The sequence below is a fragment of the Mus caroli genome, chromosome 4, assembly GCF_900094665.2.
Source record: "Mus caroli chromosome 4, CAROLI_EIJ_v1.1, whole genome shotgun sequence".
Classification (NCBI taxonomy): domain Eukaryota; kingdom Metazoa; phylum Chordata; class Mammalia; order Rodentia; family Muridae; genus Mus; species Mus caroli.
The window spans coordinates 129,296,099-129,322,979 of record NC_034573.1 but is presented as its reverse complement, the minus strand read 5'-3'; the positions used below and the strand labels follow the sequence as shown (position 1 = coordinate 129,322,979).

General features: G+C 52.8%; 1 protein-coding gene across 1 annotated transcript; it reads right to left on the bottom strand.

The window, feature by feature from the left end:
* Aldh4a1 (aldehyde dehydrogenase 4 family member A1) lies at window positions 1-26,881 on the bottom strand. The gene is made up of 15 exons (XM_021161587.2): window positions 26,584-26,881; window positions 15,994-16,087; window positions 15,812-15,904; window positions 14,980-15,027; window positions 14,191-14,346; window positions 12,638-12,787; window positions 12,486-12,560; window positions 11,190-11,377; window positions 9,087-9,160; window positions 7,503-7,699; window positions 7,207-7,254; window positions 6,247-6,399; window positions 5,563-5,684; window positions 4,696-4,814; window positions 1-1,553 (listed from the first exon to the last, which is right to left on the bottom strand). Exons 1-15 carry the CDS (start codon window positions 26,640-26,642, stop codon window positions 1,441-1,443), a joined length of 1,689 nt encoding a protein of 562 aa, XP_021017246.1. The 5' UTR covers window positions 26,643-26,881; the 3' UTR covers window positions 1-1,440.

Sequence of the window (26,881 nt, the reverse complement as noted above, 5' to 3'; positions counted from 1 at the left end):
TTAAGTATTTTGCCCACGTATTTACTGCAGCATCATAAAAACTTCCACAGTGGCTGACCAGGTCTCTGGGAACCGTGGCCAGGCAAAGGTGACACATAAGATCAGCCACCACAGCACATACTGGTAGGAGAACAAACGAACGGGTGACATTTCTGATCATTTTGTCTGAAATCCACAGGAATTAGCCCATTGATCCTCTGTGCATATGATGGAATTGTCACCATTTTAGACATGGAAGGTTGGAGAAATCACATGATTTTTTTGATGACCACTTTCGGGGGGGGGGGGGGGAGAGACAGAAAGCCATTTCTAACCCTAGCCATTGGGCTCCGGAGTTACTCCTCCCTCCCACGACAGCACACAGGACCACGTGACAAGACGCTGGCAGTTCATTAGATTAGGAATGAGAAACCAGTCTGCCCCTCCCCTCCCTCCATGGCCACTTTGAGTAGATATCTGGCATTTTTTTTCCTCGGGTGGCAGTAGCCCCACCCCCTCACAGTGTACAACTGCAGAACTGGGACATTTGCAGCCAAGTCCTGCTCCCTGGGAAGCAACATGGACCCTGAAAGGAAGCAGAAGGCAGAGCTGGCCCTGATACTGGTACCCAACCCTTCAGCGTGGCGGGGGTAGCCCTTGGTGACAGCTATACCAGCTCCATGTGGACCCCAGGCAAATGTCCTTTAAAAGACATGTGTGCTCTCAAGCCACTAGAAACATTTGATTATCCAGGACCCAAGCAGGAACTCTCCCTGGCTACCACTGGGCTGGCTGCATCCATCCCACAAGAGTATGGAATGGAGGCCCGCCTCGAGGTTTCCCAGACTCAGCCTGTATGGGATGACCACCACTGGTCACTCCCAGTAGGTGTCCAGGAGGGATGAAGGCTCAGGGATGCACAAGCACCCTGGAGGAAGGCACATGGGACTAAAGGCATATGGCTGGATACAAGTCCCTGCAGGAGGAGCTAGCACAGACCAAGGGGCAAAGCCAGCTGGTGCCCCTGCAGTCATCTGGCTGAGTTCCTATCTCACTGGACATGTGTAGGGGACAAGGCCGAGGTCAGGAGTCTCTGAGTGATGAGGTGAGACACCAGAGCTGTCTCCTTCCCTGACAGGGTCCTGAGAATATCCCTTTAGGTTCTGAGGCCCTCTGAGTCACCAGGCCCAGGATGAGGAGAGAAAAGCAGACAGGCGGGGAACCTGCCAGGTACCAGGACGTTCCGTAGAGGATGAGAATTCTGGGTGGATTGGGCTGATCCTCCCCAATATGACCCGAAGCCTGGGCACCTGACTCCGAGGACAGGCACCCAGTGGCCAGGACAGGGTCCAGCTCAGCTGTAGAGAGTCCAGGAGGAGCTGGTGGGGAACAGGGGGTCAGTGCAGAGATGTCAGTCACCTGGATGGACATCTGCTTGACAACAGAGGTGCTGGCCTGGGCTCACTGCATGTAGGAGTATCGCCAGTCCCCCAGAGGCTTATGAGTCTCCTTGATGACCTGGGGTGATGTCCAGCGTAAGATGTAGTGGGGACCTCCTGGCTTGTCATTGGTTCCTGTGGGAAAGAGAACACACGATGGTTCTTGGCAGCGGGAGAGAGGTGGTGGGTAGGGGAGCTAGCATGGTGAATAGGGAAGCACGGGGCTGGCAGCTAGAGGGGTAAATGGTGGCTCTGTCCACAACATACCCTGCTAAGAGGCTTGGAGACATAGCAACTAAACATATTCACAGGCTCAGGGCTTGCTGAGCATATCAGGGTCACAAGTGTGCATGACCAGAGGCCAAGTGTGCACGGCCAGAGGGCAGGTGAGAAGCTGAGGCTCACAGTAGCCACGTAATAAAACACCAACCAACCAAAACCAACATTGCCCAGCCAAGCTGTTCTTGAGACATGAAAGGAAGAGACAGACAGTCCAAGAATAAAAACACAATATTTGAATGTATCACTCAACCACAGGAAGTAGGTAAGAGAGGAAGAATTATAATAATTCTATTCTCTATATTACTATAGCTAAGAACCAAGCCTTAGCTATCATTAATCAGCATAAATGTAAGTGGGTTAAATTCTGCAATTAAGGGGCTGGCGAGATGGCTCAGCTGCTAAGAGCACTGACTGCTCTTCCGAAGGTCCTGAGTTCAAATCTCAGCAACTGCATAGTGGCTCACAACCATCTGTAATAAGATCTGATGCCCTCTTCTGATGCATCTGAAGTCAGCTATAGTGTACTTATGTATAATAATAAATAAGTCTTTGGGCCAGAGCAAGCAGGGACTGAGCAAGCAGGGTTGACGGAGTGAGCGGGGATGACTGGAGTGAGAGGGAATGACCTGAGCAAAAAGAGGTCCTGAAAATTCAATTCCCAACAACCACATGAAGGCTCACAGCCATCTGGACAGCTACAGTCTACTCACATACATAAAAGAAATAAATAAAACTTTTAAAAATTCTGCCATTAAAAGTCATAATGAGTGAATGGATCTAATAAAAACCAAGACCCAGGCTGGAGAGGGAGCTCTGTGGTTACGAGCTCTTCCTGGTCTTCCACAGGACCAGAGTTCGGTTCCCGGCAACCACATGAGGTGGCTCACAACCTCCTGCAGCTCCAGCTCAGGGGATCTGTCGCCATCTTCTGGATTCTCCCGGTAACTACACACACGTGGCCTGTTACTCATATGCAGAACATACTTTTTTCATTACCTAAAAAAAAAATGTATTAATCCTAGCACTTGGGAGGCAGAGGCAAGTGGATCTCTGTGAGTTCAAGGCCAGACTGATCTACAGAGCAAGTTCCAGGCCAGCCAGGGCTAAAGAGTGAGACCCTATCTCAAAACAAAACAAAACAAAACAAAACAAAACAAAACACAGTAAGACCCTGGGCTGCTGAGACGATTTAACAGGTAAAAGCGCTCACCGGCATGCCTGATGAGCTGAGTTTGGTCCCCACGACCCACATGGTGGAAGGAGAGCCCTAATTCTCACAACGTGTTCTGTGACTCCATACGTGCACCGTAGCACATACATGCACACACACACTCATTAACTAAATCAAAGGTTTTTTTTGAGACAGGGTCTCACTATGCAGCCTTGGTTGGCCTGGAACTCTACATAGGCCAGGATGGCCTTGAACTCACAGAGATCTACCTGCTTCTGCCCTCCAAGAGCTGGCATTAAAGGTGTGTGCCATCATACCCGATCCCCCCAAAATACTCATTTTTAAGTAAATAAATAAACAAGATCTAATTATACATCATTTAATAGACACTTCACCCCCTGAAGACACGGGAGTTGCTCACAACAGATAAAGTAAACTCTAAACTAAAACTGGACGAGGAGGCGAGAGGGAGGGTGAGATTAGAAATGAGGAAGTAGTTAAACCAGAAATAGAAAATAACAGCTGTAAATACATAGGCAGCCAGTATCAGAGCATCAAAACACAGAGAGAAAATATTAATACACACAAAAGGAGAGGGAGCCCCCAGTACAAATACAGGAACTGCATACATGCACACACACTTGTGCCTTGCATAGGGAGGGCAAGTTACTAAAGGATCATGAGAAATGCTTTGGAAATTGCTCTTTAAAAAAGACAACAGAGTCGAGCTGTGGTGGCGCACGCCTTTAATCCCAGCACTTGGGAGGCAGAGGCAGGCGGATTTCTGAGTTCGAGGCCAGCCTGGTCTACAAAGTGAGTTCCAGGACAGCCAGGGCTATACAGAGAAACCCTGTCTTGAAAAAGCCTAAATAAATAAATAAACAAATAAATACGACAACAATCCCTCCTGAATATTTAGCCAGGAAAGAAAACAAAATCCGCACACTGACGAGTTTTCTGTGTGTCAACATTCACTTCCACTCTATCTGCAAAACTGCCAAGAAAAGAGAACAGCCAAACAGTCCACTGACCAATGTGTGCTTGAAAAAACTGGTACATACACACTGTGGAATAGTATTCAGTCGTGAAAAGGGAACTGGGAGCCGATAGGCTGTATGAAATCAGCCAGGCTCAGAAACACCAAAATGGTGCGCTCTCTCAGGACCCAAAAGTACTGATCTCAGAAGCTGGCAATGAGAGTGGTCGCTAGAGGCTAGGAATTGCAGACAGGAACAAGTCCTGGGGTGCTGCATTCTGCACCACAGGGTGAGTATGGGTGACAATTATACAACATATTTCAAAGACCTAGAACTAACGGCTTTGAATGCTTTTTAGTCACACACACACACTCCTCTCTCTCTCTCTCTCTCTCTCTCTCTCTCTCTCTCTCTCTCTCTCTCTCTCTCACACACACACACACACACACACATCTAAAGAGACAGATTAGCTGACTTAAACACTATATGCCGCATAGATGGATAGAAACATCACATTCACCATTAACTTGTTCTGGTCCTGGCTACCACTAGCGGGTTGTAGCTGCTGGCTATTCACTGCCTCTCCCGAGCCCAAGCTTCACCTATGAGCCTCAGAGCATTGGACTCAGGTGATTTTGAGTCTGGAGGTGGACCAGTGAGCATTGATGCTAACGTCCACAGCCCTCCCCATGCACGCCTCAGTTTCCTCCCTGGTATAATAAGAGAACAGCCTCCTAGCTTCTGAAGCTCCTGAAAAGACTGTTTGAACATCCATACACCCCACAGTGAGCTGTTCTGTTCCGACTTACACCCCCAAGATAATGACCAAGACTCGCCTCCCACTCACCTGAGGCCCGGGCGCCCCCGAAGGGCTGCTGGCCCACCACAGACCCAGTAGACTTATCATTGATGTAAAAGTTGCCAGCAGCGTTCCTCAGCATCCTCGTGGCCTCCTGGATAATCGCTCTAGGAGACAGGACAGTGATCATGGGGGGCCGCCAGCCCCAAGTGTGGCCTCCAACCCCTCTTTCAGCCCACACTGGCTCCCACTAGGCAAGCAGCCATGTTAGGAACAGGATGCTAGAGTGGGCCCTGAGGCTCAGCTTTTCCCGAGAAGGGGGTTAGCTCACTGGCCTTCTGGAGTCACAGGGAGGCCTGGGTGGAGAGACAGGGGGTCAGGTCACAACTAGCGGGATGATGGGGGGCTAGTGGGTAACGGAGGTCTCCAGTCTAACTCATCCATTTCACTAGAGCACAGCAAACACCCAGAGCCTATGCTTCCTCCTGGGCTTGCACTTCCATCAGTGGCAGACAGAGTGGCTATGGGGCTGAGGAGGAAGAAAAATATAAAAATTCAAAGTTAGGGTGGCAGGACCCACCCACATCAGATCTGTTTCCACTGCAGCACGGGGCAGGATGGTCACCTAGCTCAGTGGGGCCCCCAACAGGTCAATCATGAGGTCCCCAGGCCTGTCCCTGGAGATTCAGACAGGGATGGTCACCAGGGGCTCGTGACAGCTATGTATCTAACAAGCCAGACTGCGGTGTGCCCGTTTGGGGCAGTCCGCCTTTAGGTGTCAGCTGAGAGGACTGAGGGAACGCTGTGAGGGAAAGCAGATGAGGGATTAGCAGAAACTGCATCCAGGAGGTGAGGTTGGCGCTGAACTGGCAAGGACGGGTACACAACATTGCTCCCAGGGCTGAGGCCACTCACTTATCCTGGGCGAACACTGCCCCCGTGAGGCCATAGCTGGTAGTGCTGTCGACCAGCTGCAGCGTCTCTCTGTATTTATCATCTGGGTACACATATACTGTCAACACAGGACCGAAGATCTCCTGGGAGAGAAGAGAGGGGTTAGTGCCTACGATGTCTCCATCTGGTCACCCTCTCCAGCATCCCAGACTTCAGCCCACATAACAGCCCAGACAGCAGGGGCAAAGAGGGACCGATTCCTCCAGGTCCCCTCTGGTCTCTGTGTCCGGCTTCCTGACCATTAGGCAGAAGACCCAGAACCTTCTGGCTTCCCTGTCATATCCTCAGATAAAGCAGCCAGGCCCTGGGGAGCGCAGGAGGCTTAGCACAACACGTACTAAGGCATCCTCCCTCCTGGGGGGCTCCTCTCCCACTAAGGGTGTGCTTTCTCTGGCCCTGCACCCCAATCCCATCTCAGGCATCAGCCATGACCACACCACAGTGAGCCAGCAAGCCCACAGGGGCTGCAGTAGCTGTGGCAATGGTGTGCTGCTAGGCCACAGCCAGCACTGACAGCGACAGAGTCTTGGACAGGCCTGAGCTCCTGCGTTCCCTCCGGCTGTGAGCCATTCCTGTCAGCCATAAAACCAGGCAACATCGGAAAACAGCATGACGCCATGCCCGAGGCCAGCCCGATGCAGTCACCTCCTTCATGATGGGTTCCTGTGGGTCCTTGCTCTCAATGATACACGGTTCCACGTAGTAACCCACTGACTCGTTACACTGGCCCCCTGCCAGGATGCTGAGGCTGGGCGAGGAACGTGCATGCTCCAACCACTTCTTAATGCGAGCAAAGGCCTAGGGTGGATGAGTGGGAGCATCAGAGAGCCACCTCCTGCCCGCCCCGCCCTACCCCACCCGGTATTCACCCCAAAATACCTCTGCCTAAAGGTGAGGGGGAACAGGGTTGGAGACAATGAAGGCCTGGCTAAGCCATGGTAGGGACACAGAGAAGGGTCCACACGAGTATGTGTGTGTATGTTAATTTGTGTCTCTGTCTGAATGCATGTGTGGTATGTGGTTGTGTCGATGTAGTGTGTGTGTTGTGTTTACCTAAGTGCATGCGTGATATGTGTATGTTGCGTATGTCTTCAGCGTGTGTGTATGAATGAGTATGCTGTGGTTTTGGAAGCTGGGTATATGTATATGTATGAGTTATGTAGCAGGTGGCAAGAACACGTGGGGTCAAACCACAGTAGTCCTTACATACCAACAGATTCCGAGACAGACACACAGAAAGCTGCATACATCGTGACGTGTTTACACTGAAACACGCTCTTAGCAGGGATGCCGGGCATGTGGCTACAGAGATGTGTTTTCAAGGCCATACCTACATCATGGTCTCAGAGCTGTGCTCTCAAGTACACGTGTGGGGCCTGCCTGTATGTGTGCGTACATGAGTGTATGCACACATGCACACTTTAGGGGCTTGCTGAGCCTGGTCTGAGTGTGGGCAGACAATTTCCTGCCGTGGATGATCTGGCCTTCTTCCAAGCCAGGGAGGCACATGTATAGTTACCAGCAACACTGACCAGCCTGTCCCACTCTGTCCCTCATCTGTGCCCAGTGCCCCTCCCCTAGAAAGCACTGCATCTCACCCCCTACCTTGGCATCAATCACTGCGGAGAAGAAGGTCCCAAAGTCCTCTGCAGGCTGAGGAAGAGACAGACAGACAGACAGACAGACAGAGACAGAAAGTGAGACACTGTAGGGCAGAGAGGAAGGGACCCTTTTTCCTACATGCACCCCACCCCACAAGCACAGAGCCCCCAAGGAAGGACCCAGCCTCAGAGAGCCAGAGAGAGCCGCAGGGAGGCACTCAAATTGCTGGAGAGAGCGAGCTGAGCAAGCGACCTCCAATCCTATCAGCCACCTGCTGTGAGAGCCAAGGCCCCACTCACATCCCCCACTTTGATCCTGCTGTGTTCCTCCAGCAGTCGCCCTTTGATCTGCGGCCACAGCGACTTCGGCACGTAGAGGCGCGAGCAGGCTGAGCACTTCTGGCCACCGTACTCGAATGCGGAGCGCAGCGTCCCGCTCACCACGCTGTCCACGTCGGCCGAGCTGTGCACGAAATGGAAATTCTTCCCGCCACACTCTGCAGGGCACGGAGTGTGGCCATCACTGGGTGTGGCCCGGACCACCACCCACACCCATCCACAGCGCCACACTCAGCAGAAGACAGGAAGAGGGAGCCACAAGCCAGACCTGCTCCACTCCCTAGTTGGGGAAGCAAGGCTGGGGGAGGGAACAGGAGAACACAGGGCATCGGCAGGCACCAACTCCCCATCACAGAGAAAACCAAATGGTGACACCGACAAGAGGGGGGACCACCACAAACCAAGCTCCCAAGGGCTCGCCCACCCATTCCTAAAAGCGGGCCAGGTTTTCCTGAAACCTCCCGGGGAAACTCCTTTACAGACGACCTTCAGACAGGTCATGGCACTTTACAGCCTCAGTTTACCGGATCAGAAAGAACAAGTAACATCAGCCAGCCCAAAGCACCCACCACCTGCCAAGTGCCGGAGGAAGCACCTAACTGTCTCCCCAAGTCTTGAGGACCACTGCCATTGTCCTGCCCCCATCTCAAAGATGAATACACTGAGAAGCCTTGATGCAGCCACTGGCTTCAGGGTGGGCCATGGCCCGCAGGAAGGAGAGGTTGCCCACTCCCCTGCAGAGTTCCTAAGTCCATAACTGGGAAGCTCAGTTGCTATGGGCAACCCAGGCACACATCAGAGGCCAGCTAACTCAGGAAGGGCCTCCCATGGGTCCCACCTCACACTAGGGGTTAGAAGGCTGAGCCATCATCAGTCCGGGCTTCTACTGTCAAGTGCACCCCAGGCAGAAGTTCGCTGAGGTCTCAGCAAAGTGTGTTCTACAACTCCTGGCGCCATGGGGACTGTGCAAAATGGGGTTCCGTGGCCCAGGGAGTCTGGGAAATACTGCATAGCCAGTTATACTCTCTGAGGATATAAATGGAGTACTAAAAGCTCTGAGAAGCCCTGGAGGAGGAGAGTCCATTGGCTTTGCCTCACAATGTGCATCAAGTGTTTGTGATCAGAGAATGGTTTCTCAGGAGGAGAGTTACCACTGCTGATGAGAGACCACGCTGCTGTCCTCTCAGCTAGCTTCCTCCTCTCCTGTCTCCCCTCCTCCACACCCACAAATGGGCTCCTTCCTCCCCTGCTCAGACCCGTGCCTTCCACACAGCAGCCCCGAGTCATGTGTGCTACCAACACAGGTCTAAAAAGGAACACAGCTTTCAGTCCCCGCCACAGGCATGATTAGGTGTTCCATGCTCACACATGGCTCCGGCGGGGGGCGGGGGGGGAGTGTCACTGTGCAGGCTGATAAAGAAGTCCCCATTGTTGGCTCAAAGGATCCCAAGAAGATCCCAGTCACCCTTCTCTTTCTCCTGGTTGCTCATCATGGCTCAGGAAGGGGGGGGGGGTCCCTGGAAGTGTGTGAGGGGCGGGGCTCACCTCCAGCCAGGCGTGGAAAGGTACGGAACCGGTCCAGGTTCTGGGCCACCTGCCTCCACAGGTGTTTGAAGGTGCTAGAACCAAGAGACACAGTGTCAAGAAGCCACGAGAGGAAGAGGCTAAAAGACCTGGGGGAAATGCCTAAGGCGGGTATGCAGGGGTCACGGTAGTACCAGGAGGAACTAAGTGGGTATTGGCAGCTGTGATGGGGGTGGGGTGACACCCAGAAGGCCCAGATGTGAAAACAGATAGTGCTGGTCCCGGCTCTGACACAGGGCTGTGTGACCTTGGGTTTATGGCTTAGTGTCGCCAAGCCTCCAATTCTGCACCTCACCTTAAGAATGAGCTCGGCCCACAGGCGTTCCAGAATAAGCCCGAACTTAGGCTCAGGCTGGGCACACTGCAGTCACTCAAAAGCAACACACACCTTGGTGGCTATGGGGGGAACATCCTGGCCCAGGGCCTGGCCTGACAGACCAAACCAAGAGCTCAGGCCACCCGGACCTGCCGCCCCTGAGACACAAGCCTCCTGCCAGGGCTTCACTGTGACCAACCTCAACACCACAAAACAATAAAAATGCTAATCACCCAGCACAGCAGCTAACGGTAATTTATGACTTTGCTACCTTCGGCCTAGCAGCTTGCTAGAGCGTAGCAAACAGGGGGCCAGGCCCACTCTCTGCCTGCTAACAGGCAGAGACCCAAGCACTGGCAGAACAGACCTCTGGGGAAAAGGCCCTGTCAGCACTCCTCAAGCTACCACCCACACTGGCGAACCAGGCATGGAGGGTGCAGAGACACCATTGCAGGTGCCACACAGTAAGGGCTGCAGATGCTAAATGGGACACGGGGCTGTCCCAGTCAGCTCCACCCACTCGACCAGAAGGCTCCTCAGTCAGCGATCTACACATGACTCAACTGCCCCCAAGCCTGACAGTATCAATCCCTCTTCCTACCGAGGCCAGACTGTCCCGGACCCAGACCCTGGCTGCAGACCACCACTGGCTCACCACCCTGCTCTGTGGACTATGCCCTAGGCTCTGAGATCTCTACATGATCTATAGCTATTATCCCAATCCCTGGAGCTCCCAACTTCTTGACCTTTTGAAGCACCTCCAGCCGGATCCTAGGACAGAGTACAGACGGGAGAAGAGGGCAAACGGTAGGCAGATCTGGGATACACAGACCCAGGTATGGAGAGGGTCTGGGGGAGTTGCAAACTGTTGTCTAGCTTCTAGCTAATGAGACATGCAGGCCCAGGGGGACCAGAACATACGCCATATAAGGTTTAAAAGATAAAACACTCCCAATTAGACATGTCCGGGCTATGGCTCTTAGGAATCCAAGAAAACAAAGCTAGCCCCTCCTAGATCCAATGGGCAACCCCAGCCTGAAGCAGTACAGTGCTTACACCATTCCCTAGAACCTTCCGCGTCTCCCACCACCTTCCGAGCGCAGCCCAGACACACCTCTGCAGATTCGGAAGACTCTTAGGAGCCGCTGGGCCGAATCTGAAAGATGGGACCAAGGGAGGCGGAGTGGACAGGTGGCAAGCAGGGACCTCGACCTCATAGCTAACTTATCTCCAGCCTTGACACAGAACTCTGTGCTTCGGGAGTTGGAAGACACTTGCTGAGTCTGCATGCTGATGCCTGGTCCGCCCCTCTGACTCCACCCTCCAGACCCAGGGGACACGCCCTACAAAGTATCACAGGCTTAGCCAGCAAGCACCCTCAGTATCCTCCTCCTTCCTATAACCCTGTCCCTACCTCCTCATCTCTGCCTAGCCAACCTTCCACCGGGGTGCCTCCTCCACAATGCAGGCCCAGCATCTCCTGTTTCCAGCTCACCCGTTCATGCCCTCTGTGGTGGGAGGCTCCCCTCAGCCATGGGCTGTTTCCAGCCCACACAATGGCTCACCTTTTCCATCCTTTCAAATATTCACCAAGATAGGGACCCCTCCACTCTCATTCGGCACAGTGGCTCGCCCATGCTCACACAGAGGGAGTGGGCAAGGTCAGTGTGTGACGGCTGGGTTCACAGCCCCAAACATCAGCTCATATCCCTACACCCCATGTCCCACCCCACCCCTCAGGGACTTACGGGACACTGCCTGTAAAATTGATGCCACAAAGGTGCTCTGAGCTGGTGACTGTGTCCCCGAAGGTTGGCCCGTCGGCTGGCACAAACTGGATTATGTTGGGGGGCAAGCCGGCCTCCCGGAGGATGCGGTAGACGGCATAGCTAGCCAGCATGGCAGTGTCACTGGGCTTCCACAGAACCACGTTGCCCTGTCATAAAGGTGTCAAACATGATTCACAAGGTGGCGGGAGACCAACCATACCAAGCATGTACCCCACTACACAGCACGGTCACTCCTATGGGAACCTGATTCAGACCCTACCCAAGCTCACTGATACAATGTCTCTACTGTTTTCCAGAGGCCCCTGCCATGGAGACCCCAGTCTTCACCTCTGACTCTGGCCTGGGCCCCCTTTCCCTGCAAGCCTGGGCCGAGTCTTGCCTTCATTCCAGGTTACGACTGTAACCCAGTGTTCTGGGACATCCCAGGGTGTGGCTGGACAAGTACGCACACACTACATGCACGTGCGCTGAGTCAGAGCACGTGCAGCCTCATAGGCACCAGGAGGGCCCGATCTACAATGCACGAGGCTGTCCCTGTGCATGCACAGAGAGCACAAACGCCATGCCTAAGGTCCAGGCTGCTGGACCAACACCAGCTCTCTTCCTGGCAGGCTTTTGGATTCCCCCACATCAGCCTGGGAGCTCCCTCGGGTACAGGCGCCTTCTCCCAACAATGGCAGAAGACCTTGTGGCTTTCAGTTCAGAGCTCCAGACTCCAAATTCCTATCTGTCCCTCTACAAGTCCCTGATGTGCATCTCAGGTGAAACCTGGCAAAGAGGCACAGGGGCAGCCACCTCTCTCATAGCTTTTCAAGTTAACTGACATCGTCAGCACACAGTGTCAATGGCTGCCACACATATGAGCCCTCCAGGTCACCAGCAGCAGCAGCAGCAGCTGTCAGATCCATGGCTCAGTCTTGGCTGGACCTGCCTGGCATCTAGCATATCTCAATCTTTGTGAGTTGATGGTGTGAGCCCTGACACACACACACACACACACACACATACACACATACACACACACGCGCGCGCCATTGCTCCTGCTCAATGGAGGAGGAAACTGTGCCTCTCAGCTTGGGTTCTGACCCGGTCTCCCACAAATGGACAAGGCTGTAAGATAAACCAAGAGCTGGAACCCAAAAACGTATCCACAGCCCCAGCTGCTACCCTCTGTACTTCTCCCATAACTATGGGCAGACTGGGTTTGTTTGAGATCCGGGGTGTGGCTAACTGGCCCCTGGCCCCGGTCCTCACCATTAAGGCCGGAGCACCTGCCAGGTTGCCTCCAATCGCAGTGAAGTTGAAGGGAGAGATGGCCGCCACGAAGCCCTGAAGGAGAGGCAGTTTGTGAGGTGAAACTCAATGTTCCCAGGAGGCCCTGTGGCTCACTGCCTGCCCTGTGGTACCTCCAGCCCCCGGTACACTGCGTGGTTGGTGCTGGGTGGCACGCTGATGGGCTGTTCCCCCTCCAGTTCCACGGCAAACTTGGCGTTGAACCTGAAGAAGTCGATGAGTTCGGCTGCAGCATCGATCTCTGCTTGGATCACGGTCTTGCCCTGTTAGGATGGCGGCCCAGCTTCAATGACACCAGACAGGCCAGAGCCAGCTCAGAGAAGGGAACAAAACCTCCAGTGGGCTGACCATGCCTGGCCCCGGGACTGAGGAGGGAAAGGACCTGATTCTCAGACATCCGAACCTCCCGTCCATCAGCGTCTAGTGACGCTGGACCGGACAGCACCTACTGACCATCTTGCAGAGGTACGCGGTTCATAATTCTTTGGCATATTGTTAGTGTGTAGTGTAGCAGACTAAGACCTTAAAGGTGCTTCCTAAAATCCCTTGAATCTCGAGCCAAACAAAAAAGGCTGTGACAACCACACATGACGATGTCTCTCTCATCACAATCTCAACTCTGAAGGGAAGGCGAGGAGCTGTCATCCCACCTCCACGCAGCAGAGGGCGCTCTCATCACAGAGCTGGATAAGCAGGTGGGCAGCCTGGGGTTTTGGTGGCTGTTAATTCTTAAGGAATTCAGGTGAGCATTTCCTGGAGCAGACGAAACCTCTCTCCATGACTCCGTCCTCAGTGCAGTGTGCTGCTCACTCTACAAAACCATTTCTCAAAATCCCATTTTTCATTTGACAACTTAAAGATGAATATCAAGCAAGACACCTCTCACATGGACAGTAAATATACAATTAACAGCCTGCTGCAGCCTGAGCTTAACTATAACTGACACCGCACACACGGCTCCAGACTGGGGCAGAATGGCCCTTCTGAGCCTGGAATTCCAGGAAGCCCCTTAGAGGACAAAATAGAGCCAGGCCAGATGGTCAGAGTCCCCTCTAGGCAGGGGACACTGGGCAGAGCCAGAGGGAGCCTGAGCTTCCCCACAGACTCCTGCTAAGCCCAAACTCAATCCATCAAAGACAGAAGAAGGGTAGAGGGGCCCAAGGTAATGGGATGAGGACCCGGCAGAGACCCTGGCAGTCCCTGGGTCAGGAGCAACGTTGTGGTTGTTTAAGAGCTCCCACTGAGGGCTGCAGGGGCCTGGCTGAGCTGAAAGCAGAGAGGCTGGCACAAGTTCCGACCTGCCGCGTGTGAGCCCCATGTGTCCCAGGCTGGCTGTGCAGGCTGCCTGACACCTCTGTGGATGGCAGTGCCATACAGTGATGTCAGAAGGCTGGCCACTAGGAGGGCCTGAAATGACAAAGGCGTGGCCCGGAGTAGGATGGCAGGACTGAAGGGGAGGTGACAGGCCATGGTGGGACACATGGGCTCACCACTGTCGGCCGCATCTGGTAACCTATGTTACATCCTGTCTCCTCAGCCTTGTTTCTGGGGAGCATCTCCAAGTCCCCAACAGCTCCTGGCACACAGAAGCTGTTCAGCTAATGTCTGGTGTCAGGAATGGAGTCTGACGGCCTGACAGAGCCTGACAGGGCCTGTCCATCCTCACCTGTCCCACCATGGTCTTGGCAAGGACTTCAGCCCTCCGGGGCCCACTCAGCATATCTGCCGCCTTCAGGAAGACCTGGGCCCGGTCTGCCATGGGCTTCAGGTCCCACTCTTTCCTGGCAGCCAAGGCAGCATTGATGGCTCTGTTGAGCAAGGCCTGGAGAGAGAGGTAAAGGGCTCTCTTCTGCCTTACACAGCGGGGCACACAGGGGGGACCACTAGCTACCAGCAGAAGGCGCCCCCAAGTCCTGTCCACACTGCTATAGACAACCTGCTGTTATCATGAGGTCTGAGGCTCCTGCCTCACTCTCTCCCATGGTCTAACTAAGGAGGTGCCACACCCTCGGGATCTCTGACACTCCAGCCTTGGGGTCAGAACCACGGCTTGGCACACATACTAGCTACAGGTGACCCAGACCCCACCAGCCCTCATTACCATGTAGCACCAGCCACTCCCATGGGCTGGCTGGCGCTCTCTCTCTCTCTCTCTCTCTCTTTCTCTATCTCTATCTCTCGGCCTGCCTTTCCATCTATGTATCTAACTGCTCAGACTGTCTTACAGAATCTACGCCATCCCTGAAAGACCCCCTCCTCAGGTCAGCTCCAAGGGGTGGGCACTTTAGTGGGAATATTTGGTGCTATTACTGCCCTGGTCAACACAGCTAGGTTTTGGCTCCAGTTAACCTGTACATGTCTGGTTCTGTTGCAGACTCGGCCCAAAGATTCCAGGGCCAGGGAAAAGGCGGTGCGGTCCACTCCCACCATGGTCATCGGGGACTCAGGAACTCACCTTATCGGCATAGCAGAACTTGGCCACCTTGTGTCCATGGTTAAAGGGCTGAAAGAAGAGGGGAGTGTCACCGTTTATACGTAAAGCCAACACCACAGAGTTCTGCTCCATTTGTGAATTATCAGCTTCTGTGGTCACTCGGACTTGTTTGAATCCCACCCAGCTCAACTGCCAGGCCGTGGCAACTCCCCCCTCCTCCCTGGCTCTCTGTGCCCAGAAGCTGTGCACCCAGCCTCATTTAAAAGCTCTTCCAACGGGCCAGGGAGGCAGCTCAGCGGGTAAAGGCGCTTGCCGCTCAAGCTTTGCGATGTGACTCCAATATCCCAGAAAGCAGAGGTGGACGGAGAGAACCGACCCCACAAAGTTGTCCTCTGACCTCCACAGGTGCCCTGTGCTCAGAGTCACAAAGCTAGCAGGAGCATGCAGAGAAAGGTAATCTAGTTCTTCCACACAGTGCGCATGGAGTTCTGTCTGAGGAGACTCACTGGCAAAAAGGCTAGCCCTTCCCTCTTCCCGCCTCTGACTGTGAGACCTCTGAGCTCCCTGGTCTGCTGAAGGCCATGCTGGTTTCTAGAGGGATTGAACTCCAGTTAGGAACTGATCTATGGGAAGAAGCCACCGGGGACGCCCACACCCTTCCCAAGCTCCTTGCTGTGGACGTGCCTCAGGAATGGATCGTGCATGGCACCCTCTGATTCTAGAAGTTTTAGGCATCCACAGAATTCAAAATCTGGGAGAGAAACAATGACCCATACAGGCAGTCCCGTGAGCTTCCAGGGGGAGGTCTGAGTACAAGGTGAGGCTGAGCCCTGCCTGCCCTTGTCCGACCTACCGACAGCTGGTACTGTATATCGGAGGTCCACACCTCCTCGTCCCCGACAACGCAGGGGATGGCTTCCGTCTGGCCCTTCAGGTCCTTCAGAGCCTGGGGAACAGAATGGGACAGAAAAGTGGATGGGAATTTCCTGCCTCTCTTTGTCCCATGCCCCTCGGGACACCCCCTCTCCCTGTTACCTTCTGCAGTGCATCCCGCTCGGGGCTTCCCTGAGAGAATGCTAAGATGGGCTCATTGGCTACCTTCAGAGAGGAGGTGTGCTTCCATCGCAGCCTGGGAACGGAACAAGCATGGGGGGAAAGCAGACTGGTTAGCAGCCACTAAGTCAGTTCCTGTGTCTCCACGGTGGCCCTGGGCTGGCTCAAAGCAAGTCCGGGGCTTGGGGAGACAACTGGCTTTAGGTCTAAGACTTAGAAATCATAAGCCTACCCCTGTGTGTCTTCGGGTGCATGACTCGCCTGCTCTAAGTCTGTTTCTACAGCCACTGAATGAGAAGACGCCACCAACCCCCTGAAGTCATTTTGTATATGTTTTGTTTTTCAAGACAGGATTTCTCTGTGTAGCCCTGGCTGTCCTGGAACTCGCTTTGTAGACCAGGCTGGCCTCAAACTCAGAAATCCGCCTGCCTCTGCCTCCCATGTGCTGGGATTAAAGGCGTGCGCCACCACGCCCGGCCATTTTGTATATGTTAGAGACCCATTGTCTCTCTCTCTCTCTCTCTTTTTTTTTTTTTCCTGAAATTCACTTCACAGAGTCAGGCTTTCTCTACACCGAACAGGTAGCCTATGAGGGCTGAGTCTCTCAGTGTGAGCCAGAGAGATGCCCTCAGTAGAGACCTGGCATTCAAGTGGGCAAGGGCATCAAATATGGACCACAAACTTGGGAGGACTGGCCTGGGTCCTGGGTGCAGCAACAGGCAGGGCTGGTTCAGAGAACCAACGTCCCATTCCTGTGACCTGGTTGGTGAATGATCACCATCTTCTTCCTTGTCTAGGAGCACGAAAAGGGGAAGATAGAAGAAATGTCACCAGCAGCCGGTGTCCCATCATTCCAGAGCTAAAGGCCCAGCTCTTCCGCTTCCCAGATGTGGGATGTCCCCACATGTCCCAGTTTCTTTGTAAATGAGGACAGCTCAGAGGACATCTTAATGTTGGCAACACTAACAGAGCACAGGCCCCAGGGCAGGCCTCATCAGCTGTCCAGATAGCAGATCATTTTATCATGACAATGACTAGCTGAAGGCTGAAATGAAAAGAAACCTGGATTTGAGTCTAGACCAGCAGTTCTCAATGTGTGGGGTCATGACCACTTTGAGAGCCACATATCAGATAGCCTGCATATTAGATATTTTACAATTTATAACAGTAGCAAAACTACAGTTATAAAGTAGCAAATGAAGTAGCAATGAAATTATGCCTGGGGAGCCACCACACCATGAGGAACCGTAGTAAAGGGTCACATCATTAGGAAGGTTGCGATTAGCTGGTGTAGACAAAGCCAGGTACCATGTGTGAGATGCTGGGGTAGGTTACCACGTGCCTGGGGCTCGGGCTGGGTGATCTGCGGGGACGGTTCTGAAAAGCAGGAGTGCTCTCTCTGGGCCGGGTTTGGTGATGCTACAGTTGGGCAGAGAAGCAACGCCTCTCCGAGGGCTGCTTTGTGGGAACATAGTGGCCTGGACTGCGCTCAGACAAGATGAAGCGCTCTCTCAGAGAAAAGCTCTTGGCTGGTCCTCCTCCAGCGTAGCCACGCCCATCGGAGCACGGCCACAGCCACGTGTTTCTCCTCCCCCGCCCCTCCCCCCCCCCCCAAGAAGGAATGCAAAGGCCATGAAGGTTGAGTCAGGGAGGTCTGGAGGGGGCACATTCCAGAAGAAGGGCAGAACAGAGAGGTGGGGGAAAGGCCAAGATGGCCGAGGAGGAGGAAGAGGGACATTTGCTGACCAGATCTTCACGAAGAGAGAAACTAAGAATCTACCTGGAGGTGGTGAGGGAAGGTGTCCACGCCCTCCACGGCCACACCCAGAGGCCACGTCACATTCCTTGGCCCCACCCTTGTCTGGCCAATGACCCAGTCCTACCTCCCTTAAGCTCCAGAACAGAAGAGTGAGACCCAATAGGTTACTGTGGAGACCGGGCAGCTCTTAACTGGCAAAGCTAGAGAAATCTGCCATGTCCCTTCCTCCTGAAGTCCTGGCAACAGGGAGAGAGGTGTTTGGAGTTTCTAGGGGCTGACAGTGGGAAGGTAAAAATCTCACATGTGGTCCCAAGTCCAACAGGCCTCCAGGCCTCCCCCCAACCACCCACTGCATTGGACAATGTCATTCCTGGAAGCAGATGAATCAAAGCCAACCGTCCCAGCCAGTCAAGATCCCTCTCCACCAGCAGGGCTCATCTACTCCTCTGGGAGGCCTGCCTGGAGCCTGCTTCCTCAGCCCAAGAACACTACATGGTACCCTCAAAGGTCACCTCCAACTGTGCGTGAACAAGCCAGGCATTCCTCGCCCACTGGGTCCAGATAGATAGATGTACCAAGGCTCAGGAGTCCCCAAAGACCCCACCCCTCCCCAACCAGGATCATATTCAGGACAGATCCAGCTCTGGTGGGGAAAAAGTCAGCAAATGCCCCGCCCACACAGGGTCTCTCTTCCCTGCCATTCCCCCACCCCCCAAAGCAATGCCAGAAACAGAAGTCCCTCAGACCTCCCTCCACCCTCCCCAAGGCAGAGGCCCACTGTGACCTCAGGCTCACCGGGGCTTTTCCAGGGTCTTGGACCGTCTCCAGGCCCTGAGGAGGCTAGTTCAAAAATCACGTTGAGCCTGAGTTAAGTGGTTCCAAAACTAACAAGCCTTTCTCCCAACAGGCTGTTTTTTTTTCTTTTTGGCTAGTGATCTGTCCTGACTAACAGGCACCCCTCCAGTGGCTTAGACGAAGATGGAGGCAGATCATTTGGCAAGACTTAAGGCTTCCAGGAGAGTGGTTTTCAACCTTCTGAAAGCTACAATTCTTTAATATAGTTCCTCAAGGTGTGGTGACCCCCGACCATAAAGTCATTGTCATTCCTACTTTTGTAACTATAATTTTGCTACTGTTGTGAATCTAATGTGTTTTTGGAGACAGAGGTCTGCCAAAGGGGTAGCTACCGGAAGTTTGAGAGCTCTAAGAGGATTCCTGAAGGCCTTTCTAGGCAGGACAGTTTTCTTCATTCATTCTTTCATTCACTCATTCATTCACTCATTCATTCATTCATTCATCCATCCATCTACGCAGTCAGCTCGGTTAGCCCACAGCAACAACACAGGTTTACTCCGCCCACCAGGTGGTTTACTCTCCACAGGTTTCTGAGCTCAACCCGGATCTCAATCCTCCCGCTGTGGAGAAAGAGGAAGCACAGGGCAAGGTCTGCACCCAACTCATGCTTCCTGGCAACCCTAAGGACTGGGCCAGGGCCTGAGCCAGAAAGCTCTTCTTCCTTGCAAGCTTCAGAGACCACCTTCCCTTCCCCCACCTAGTGGCAGAAGATGTCCCGGTTACCAGGAAGAACCTGAGCCAGCAAACTCAGGGCTCTTGAGAGGAGGAGACCAGGTGGAAGAGGGCTTGGCTCCACCCTGCCCAAGGTTCAAAGTGCCATCCTCATTCATCAGAGTCCGACATAACAGTCAAGTCTCCGCCACTATCTCCAGGCTGCTTATGCCATAACCAAAGCTACACAATCACCCTGCCTCTCCAGTGCCAGGGACCTGTGCTGAGGAGGACACAGCTAAGCAACTTAGTCATCATGAATGCAACAGAGAACGCCCACACAGAAACCACCTGGACACAAGCCGATCCAAGGGGACCTCTTTCAACCAGGGGCTGCTGCAAAAGGGGTGGGCATGACACTGCCACACTACAATACATCTGTTACGATTGCACAGGTCTACCCAATGGGGGAGTGAGCCCGTGATTGTCTATATGGCAGAGTGGACTATGTTTTCTTTCTTTCTTTCTTTCTTTCTTTCTTTCTTTCTTTCTTTCTTTCTTTCTTTCTAATGTGTCACAGCATACACGGGAAGATCAAAAATCAACTTCTAAGAGTCAGTCAGGTCTCTGCTTCTACTGCATGGATCCTGAGAACCAAGCTTGGGTCATCAGGCTTGGCGGCGAGCGCCTTCGCCTGCTGAGCCAGCTTGCAGGCCCAAGCTCCAGACTTGAACATGAAAACCGGATCGAGGGAGACTCACCTTAACCACTTCTACAATGAAGACTCAGATCCTCGGGAGTCCTCAGGCTCATTCCCCATCACACATTCCTTGAAGAAGCGCAGCCGGCCCATCCTTTCCTCAGACCTCCCATCACACTTGGATGTCCCTCACGGGTGGGTCCCCCACCCCAGCCTCAGGTCTGAGGGGGCTCCTGTATATCATCTCAAAGCCAAGCAGGGGGATTTAGGCCAGAGCCTGAGCATCCGATCTGGAAGCAATCAGTGAGCTCCCGGAAGCAGCCTGTGTCTCTTCCAAGCAACCTCACACATAAGTGTGAGGGTGTGAGAGCTGACAGCAGACCTTCAGGACTGAGCTTGTGGCCTGGCCCTCCTGCTGGCTAAGTGCCAGGTCAAGAAGTAAGTAGAGGCTATCTTGTTCCCTTTAGCTGCCTGTTTCCCAGCTGTAATCTGCAGCCTGATAAGGCAAATCCCCCTTATCACTTAATTAGGTGTAATTAAGGTAGCAGTGGAGGCCCCTGAGGAGAGGAAAGTACAGGCCCAGGGCGGGGCAGTCGACATGAGCACTACTTCACCTTGATGCCCTGGAAGACAGTGCAGCTCATCCCCTGAGCTCTTAGGGGGCCGAGCACTGAGCGGAGTGAGGTGTGGACACTGTCCTTGTGTCCTTTCTAACGCCGTGATAAAAGAGTCAGACAAGAAGCAACTTGGGGACAAGTTTCTGTTAGTTCACCACCCAGGTCTGTCACTGTAGGGAGACATCAGAGGCAGGAGCTTGAGACAGCTGGTCACAGCCACAGTCAAGGGCAGAGAGAAGAGAACACATACGTGTTCAAGAGCTTATGCTCAGCTCCGAAGCTCCTGCCTAGGGAATGACGCCACCCACAGTGGGTTGGGTCTTTTCAGAATTAACTCAATTAAGACATTCCCCTACAGGCCAACCCAAAGTAGAAAGTCTCTCACTGGGACTCTCTTCCCAGGTGTTTCTAGGTTGTGTCAAGCTGACAGTTAAAGCTGACCATCGGGTCACAGGGACCCTCCTAATGTACTAGGCTGCACTGTGATCCCATTTTATGGATAAGTCAACTGATACTCAGAGATAGCATTACTCCTTTACAGCTTCTGGTTACAGCTCATCTGTAATGGCACAAACTTATAGAGTCAGGAGATATAGTCTGTGGTCAAAGGATATCTCAGAGATCTTGGGCCAGCCTGGATGACGGGGCAGGTCAATCCCTTGACCACACAGTGCAAAGGAACCACTCACTTCCCATGTGGAGGAGGGGAATGCCTCAGACGGACAGTCACTAGCGCAGCCCAGCCTTCACTGCACACTATGTAGACCCAGCTAACCTCAAACTCAGAGATCTGACTGCTCCTGCCTCCAAAGCGCTAGAATTAAAGGTATATGCCACCACACCCATCCTGGAGGACTCTCTTGCTGTCCAGTTGTCCTCGGTATTTCTGTCAGGGCTGGCCACACAAGGCAGCTGACTGTGGGAGAGAGATGGGTCACCAGATTACAGCAAGCCTCAGTTTTCTGGGTGCTGAGCATGTGTCAAACAACTCAGCATCCATGAACTCATGCAAACCCAGAGATAAGCAAGGCCTCGTGATGAAGGTTTGTAATCCCAGTAACTCTGAGGCTGGGGCAGAGAGGTTGCAAGTTCAAGGCCAGCCTGGGCAACTTAGCAAGACTCTATCTCAAAATAAATGTTAAAAGGGGGGGTGGGGGGTGGCTGGACAATCAGCCCCATGGTAAGTACCTGTTTTACACACACAGGTTCTCAACACTGAAAAAAAACAAAAAAACAAAAAAAAACAAAATATCCCGATGTCAAGACAACCGTGTGAGAGTCTGCTACTGATACCTCCCACATGTCAACTTGAGGTTGCACTGTAAAGCCAAGCCAACTGCACAGAGCCACAGCACAGCTCAGAGGTGGAGCCAGGATCCAAGCTGCACTCCGTTCTGGGCCATTTTGACAGCAACAGTTCAACACCTACTGTGTGCCAGGTGCAGTGTGTTTCCAGGTGCCACTGCCAGCTGAGGAGTGTGGGCTTGAACAGCGGTCAGAAGCAAAGGACGTCAGGCTCCACCTGGTCCTTCACGGTCACAGAGTACACGGCAGGTGCCACACCCTCACATGTGACCCTTGTCATTGCCTGGGACGGGGCTGCTAGGATCATCCCTGTTATACAGATGACGACACTGAGGCAGAGTGCAGAGTGAGGTTAGGGACACTCCACCTCAGGACTCTGAGATGTACCTAGAACAACGGAAAGGCCCAGAGCTTGACAACACTGCCTGTGCCCATGCATGACAAAAATACAAACACCGCTCCCAGCACTTGGGAGGCAGAGGTAGGCGGATTTCTGAGTTCGAGGCCAGCCTGGTCTACAAAGTGAGTTCCAGGACAGCCAGGGCTATACAGAGAAACCCTGTCTCGAAAAACCAAAAAACCAAACAAAACAAAAAAAACCCACGTGACTGAACAAAGACTACCCCCAACAACGGCAGAGCTGGGAGGGAGGCAGAGGGGGGGGCGCCAGGGATGTGCTGGAAGCAGCCCCGAGATACACAGGAAGACTCACCAACAGCCCTGGAGCAAAGGCAAGTAAGGGGCAGAAGCCACTGTTGCCAGACCCTCCTCCAAACCAAAAGGTAATTTAAAAAAAAAGACTTGTTTATTTACTGTGTATGAGTACACTGTCACTGTCTTCAGACACACCAGAAGGGGGCATGGGATCCCATTACAGATGGTGTGAGCCACCATGTGGTTGCTGGGATTTGAACTCAGGACCTCTGGAAGAGCAGCCAGGGCTCTAAACCACTGAGCCATCTCTCCAGCCCCCTACCAAAAGGTAATTCCATGATAAAATGTCTCCTAACAAGGAAGGGCTAGCTGGCAAGCTCCCTCAGTTACTCACTCTGCCCAGAGATTAGCAGGTGTCAGTCACAGCTCCATGTCCTGGGGACATTCAGTAATGTAGGACAGCTTACGAAGAGGAAACTTCAGCTACGTAGCTTTTACCCACAACCCTTGGGACCATCGGTCTTGCTGGATTTCATTTCTTTTCAGATTTGCATCCACATAAGCTTGGGCATGGCACCCCAGTCAAGAGAGAAAATGCAGGTGTATTTCATGTGTCGTTTACATGACGTCAGGTGTGGGTCGTTTTGATGCCAGACAAATGCTCAATCACTGTGCTGGCTCTCAATGCATAATCAATTATTTGTTTGTTTGTTTAGGGTTTTTTTTTTTTGAGATCAGGTTTCATTATGTAACTCTGGCTCTCCTGGAACTCATTCTGTAGATCAGGCTTGTCTTGAACTCACGGAGACCCTCCCACTTCTGCCTTCTGAGTGCTAGAATTAAGGCCTGTGCCACCTCTACCCAACGAAATCAATTCTTTAAAAAAGTTTATTTTTAATTAAGTGTGTGTGTGTGTGTCTGTATATGGAGTTTGCACACACGAGTACAATGCCTGTGGAGATCAGAAGAGCTTAGAACTTAGGTCTTCCACACGAGCTACAAGCAAGTGCTCTTAACACCTGAGATCTCTCTGGGCTAAATATCAACTTTTTAATTGAATATATCTGAGAGCCAGGGAGACAGCTCAGTGAAAAAGGGCTTGGCATACAAGTAGGAGGACCCGAGTCTGAATCCCCAGAACCCACGTAAAGCTAGGTACAGCAGCACACATGTACAAACCCAGTAAGAAACGCACGCCTACCTCGTAACTAACAACAACAAAAATATATGAAACCGGGTCACAAACAAGGTGGAAGGAGAAGACCAACACCCAAGGTTGTCTACCTCTGGCCTCCCCATGTGCAGTGGCTCACGCACACGCGCGCACACACACACACACACCACTCACAGACTCAGTTATGGAAATCAAGAGATTCACAAAACATCGCCCAAGCCTGTAGTTCAAATATAACTCACGCACACCAATTCTTATCAAGTCATCCCTCCCGGGGGAGCTGTGATTGGGTGGCCCCACGTTTCCCAGGCCGATAGAGCTAACATTACTTGTGGAGAGTTCAGAATTCACAATTGGTGAAATGCCAAGTTATCTTCATTTTTTGAAACTAAAATTGCCCCAAATGGCACAGGAGAGGAGAGCAGTGGCGAAACCAGGGTCAAGTTTAGGGTCTGTGTTTGAGAAGAGAGTTGTGCTTGCTGCATCAGCTCAAGACAGAGATGAGCCTTCATTTGCTACGTTGTAGCAGGGAATAACTCCTGTTTTGTTACCTTTGATAAGTCATTCTCTTGAACTAAGTAATCCCCAAATTGCCATCAAAGCAGGAGTTAAGTGTGAGGCCACAAATCCATTAAGAACACAAGATGAAGCTGAGTTTGATGGCGCACTCGCCTTTAGTTCCAGCACTCAGGAGGCGGAGGCAGATGGATCTGTGAGTTCGAGGCCAGCCTGGTCTATGAATGGAGTTCCAGGACAGCCAGGGCTACACAAGGAAACCCTGTCTCAAAACAAAACAAAACAAAACAAGGCCTGTGGAGATGGCTCATGTCTTTAATCCCAGAGGCAGGAAGATGAGGTAGGGACAGCCAGAGCTGCATAGAGAAACCCTTTCTCCATAACTAAGTAAGTCTTAAAAAGAATGAGGGACTAAATAAATAACCCCAACTGTCCTAGGGGTTGTGCCTCTCAACCACTGAGGAGAAGACGTCTATCCAGAGGTATTGTTCCCATTGTGATTGAAGAAGCCACCAGGACCCCGGGCACAGGCTGGAAGCTCTCCTAAGCATTTTGCAGACCTGCCCCAAAGGTGAATGTATTTTGCTGATGTTGAGAAACCTCTCTGGGCGCCCTGCCAGGCCAGCCGCACCGGACAGAAACCAGGCAGCAGGAGCCCAGAGAACTAGTTGCAAAATCCTCTTCCCACCAGTTTAGGGGGCCGCACACTGAAGGGCGGGGATCTGGATCCAGACCAACTGTAACTACAGTTACATCTGCCTCCCCAGAACAAGCTCCTAGGCGCAGCGTGGGGCCCTCACACTAGCTAGCTAGCTAGCAAAATGATACTGCTATCCGAAACTACTTCATAACATGGACTGCTTTCCGAAAGAGAAGACAAGATGCATGGGTCCATGCCTCTCTGGCCAGTTAAGTTGAAAACTCCCCAGAGTTCCACTCCCCTGATCATGCACTGCCCCCACCCAGATCCCCTTGACTGCAGTGCACCTGGTAGCACACTGACACCCGGAGAGGTACAAAGTAAACCTGAGAATCTATAGAAGGCTCTGCCTATCTGAGCCTTCCATCCCGGGGCTGCAGTGGGTGGTCTCAGAGCAGGAAGAAACTGAAGAGGTGCAGGCTCCACTCACACATGCCCCACCTCCCACCCCAATCCCATGTCCTTTGCCTAATAGCTTCCCACAACATGAGGAAGGGTTGAAACTCACCCAGGCCATCCCATGGGAGCAGGGAGAGGGTCACTGATTAACTCAAAAAGGCCACAACTCAGTGGAGGTGGACACAGTGGGTCGCAGGCCACAGAGCAGGCAAACAGTAACCAAAGTAGGGGTGTGGGGGCGCTGTGTAAACTGTACAAGGAAGGCAGACCGAAATGGCGAATAATACCCAAGTTCAAACAGGCCATGAGCCATACTGGGGCATGATCTTGGAACACATCACTAAGGCAACCAGGATTCTGGCTGAAAGCAAGCAGCTCTCTGCCCGAGGGCTTGCCTGTCTCTTCATTACATTTGTTTGTTTGTTTTTTGAGACAGGGTTTCTCGTGTATCCTTGACCCTCCTCGAACCTGCTCTTGTAGAACAAGCTGGCCTTGCACTCAGTGACTTGCCTGCCTCTGCCTCCCGGGTGATTTATTAAGGAACTTGTCTGAATGGATTTAGGCAAACCTCAAAATGAGTCCCATGCCATGCAGAGCCGCATCACACGTTATAAAAGTCATTATGGCACCCACCGTAAAACAAAAGCCCAATATTGAACAAAAAGGGAGTGGGGTGGAGAGGTCCCTGGGAGTGTTGGGAGGCTCCAGTATGTGAACGCAGGGCCGGCCAAGATCTGGGAGAATCAGCAAATTTGGAATATACAGCGTTAGGAGAAAGAGGAGTGTAGGAAGGGGGCGTGGGCACAAATCCAGACGCCACACCCTCCCTGGGGTTGTTGGATAGGAAAACTGGCCATCTAGGACATTGGTTTGCAACCTGTAGGTCGCCACCCCGAGCGATCCTTTCACAGGGGTCGCATATCAGCTATTCTGCATATTAGATATTTACATTACGATTCATAACAGTAGCAAAACACGGTTATGAAGTGGCATAATTTTTCGGTTGGGGAGTCACCATACCAAGAGGAAAGGGTCACAGCATTTGTTAAGAACCACTGCTCTAGAGAGACCTGGTAAGGCGCCACAGGTTCTCCCTGGGAGAGTGGCTCCCGTGGAGTCGCGACCCCGCGCGCGCTTAGGGGAGCCATAGGGACCTTGGAGAGAATGGCTGCAACCTGGAGGACCCACAGCGTGGGATCTGTCCACGGTCTCAGGACTCAGGCAGCAGAGGGGCTCACTCACCCAGCGCCCCTCCAGGCGTGGGACAGCAGGGGTCGGCGGAGCGACGGCAGTTGCAGCATCGCGGAGACTCTTAACAGTCTTGCGCAGCTGTGGGAAGCTCAGAGTCAGCCCCGCGGGGCTGGACTAGACAAGCCCGGAGCGCACCACCTCTGCGGGAGGCGCAGCATCGCCCGATCCACCTCCTTCGGGGCCCCTCCGCTGGTACCCCTCCCCCTCCGTCAATAAACATCAGTTGTATTTAACATCAAAATTGCTACTGTGGACTGCGGGTCAAGGAACGCAGCAGAAAAGCCCTGAA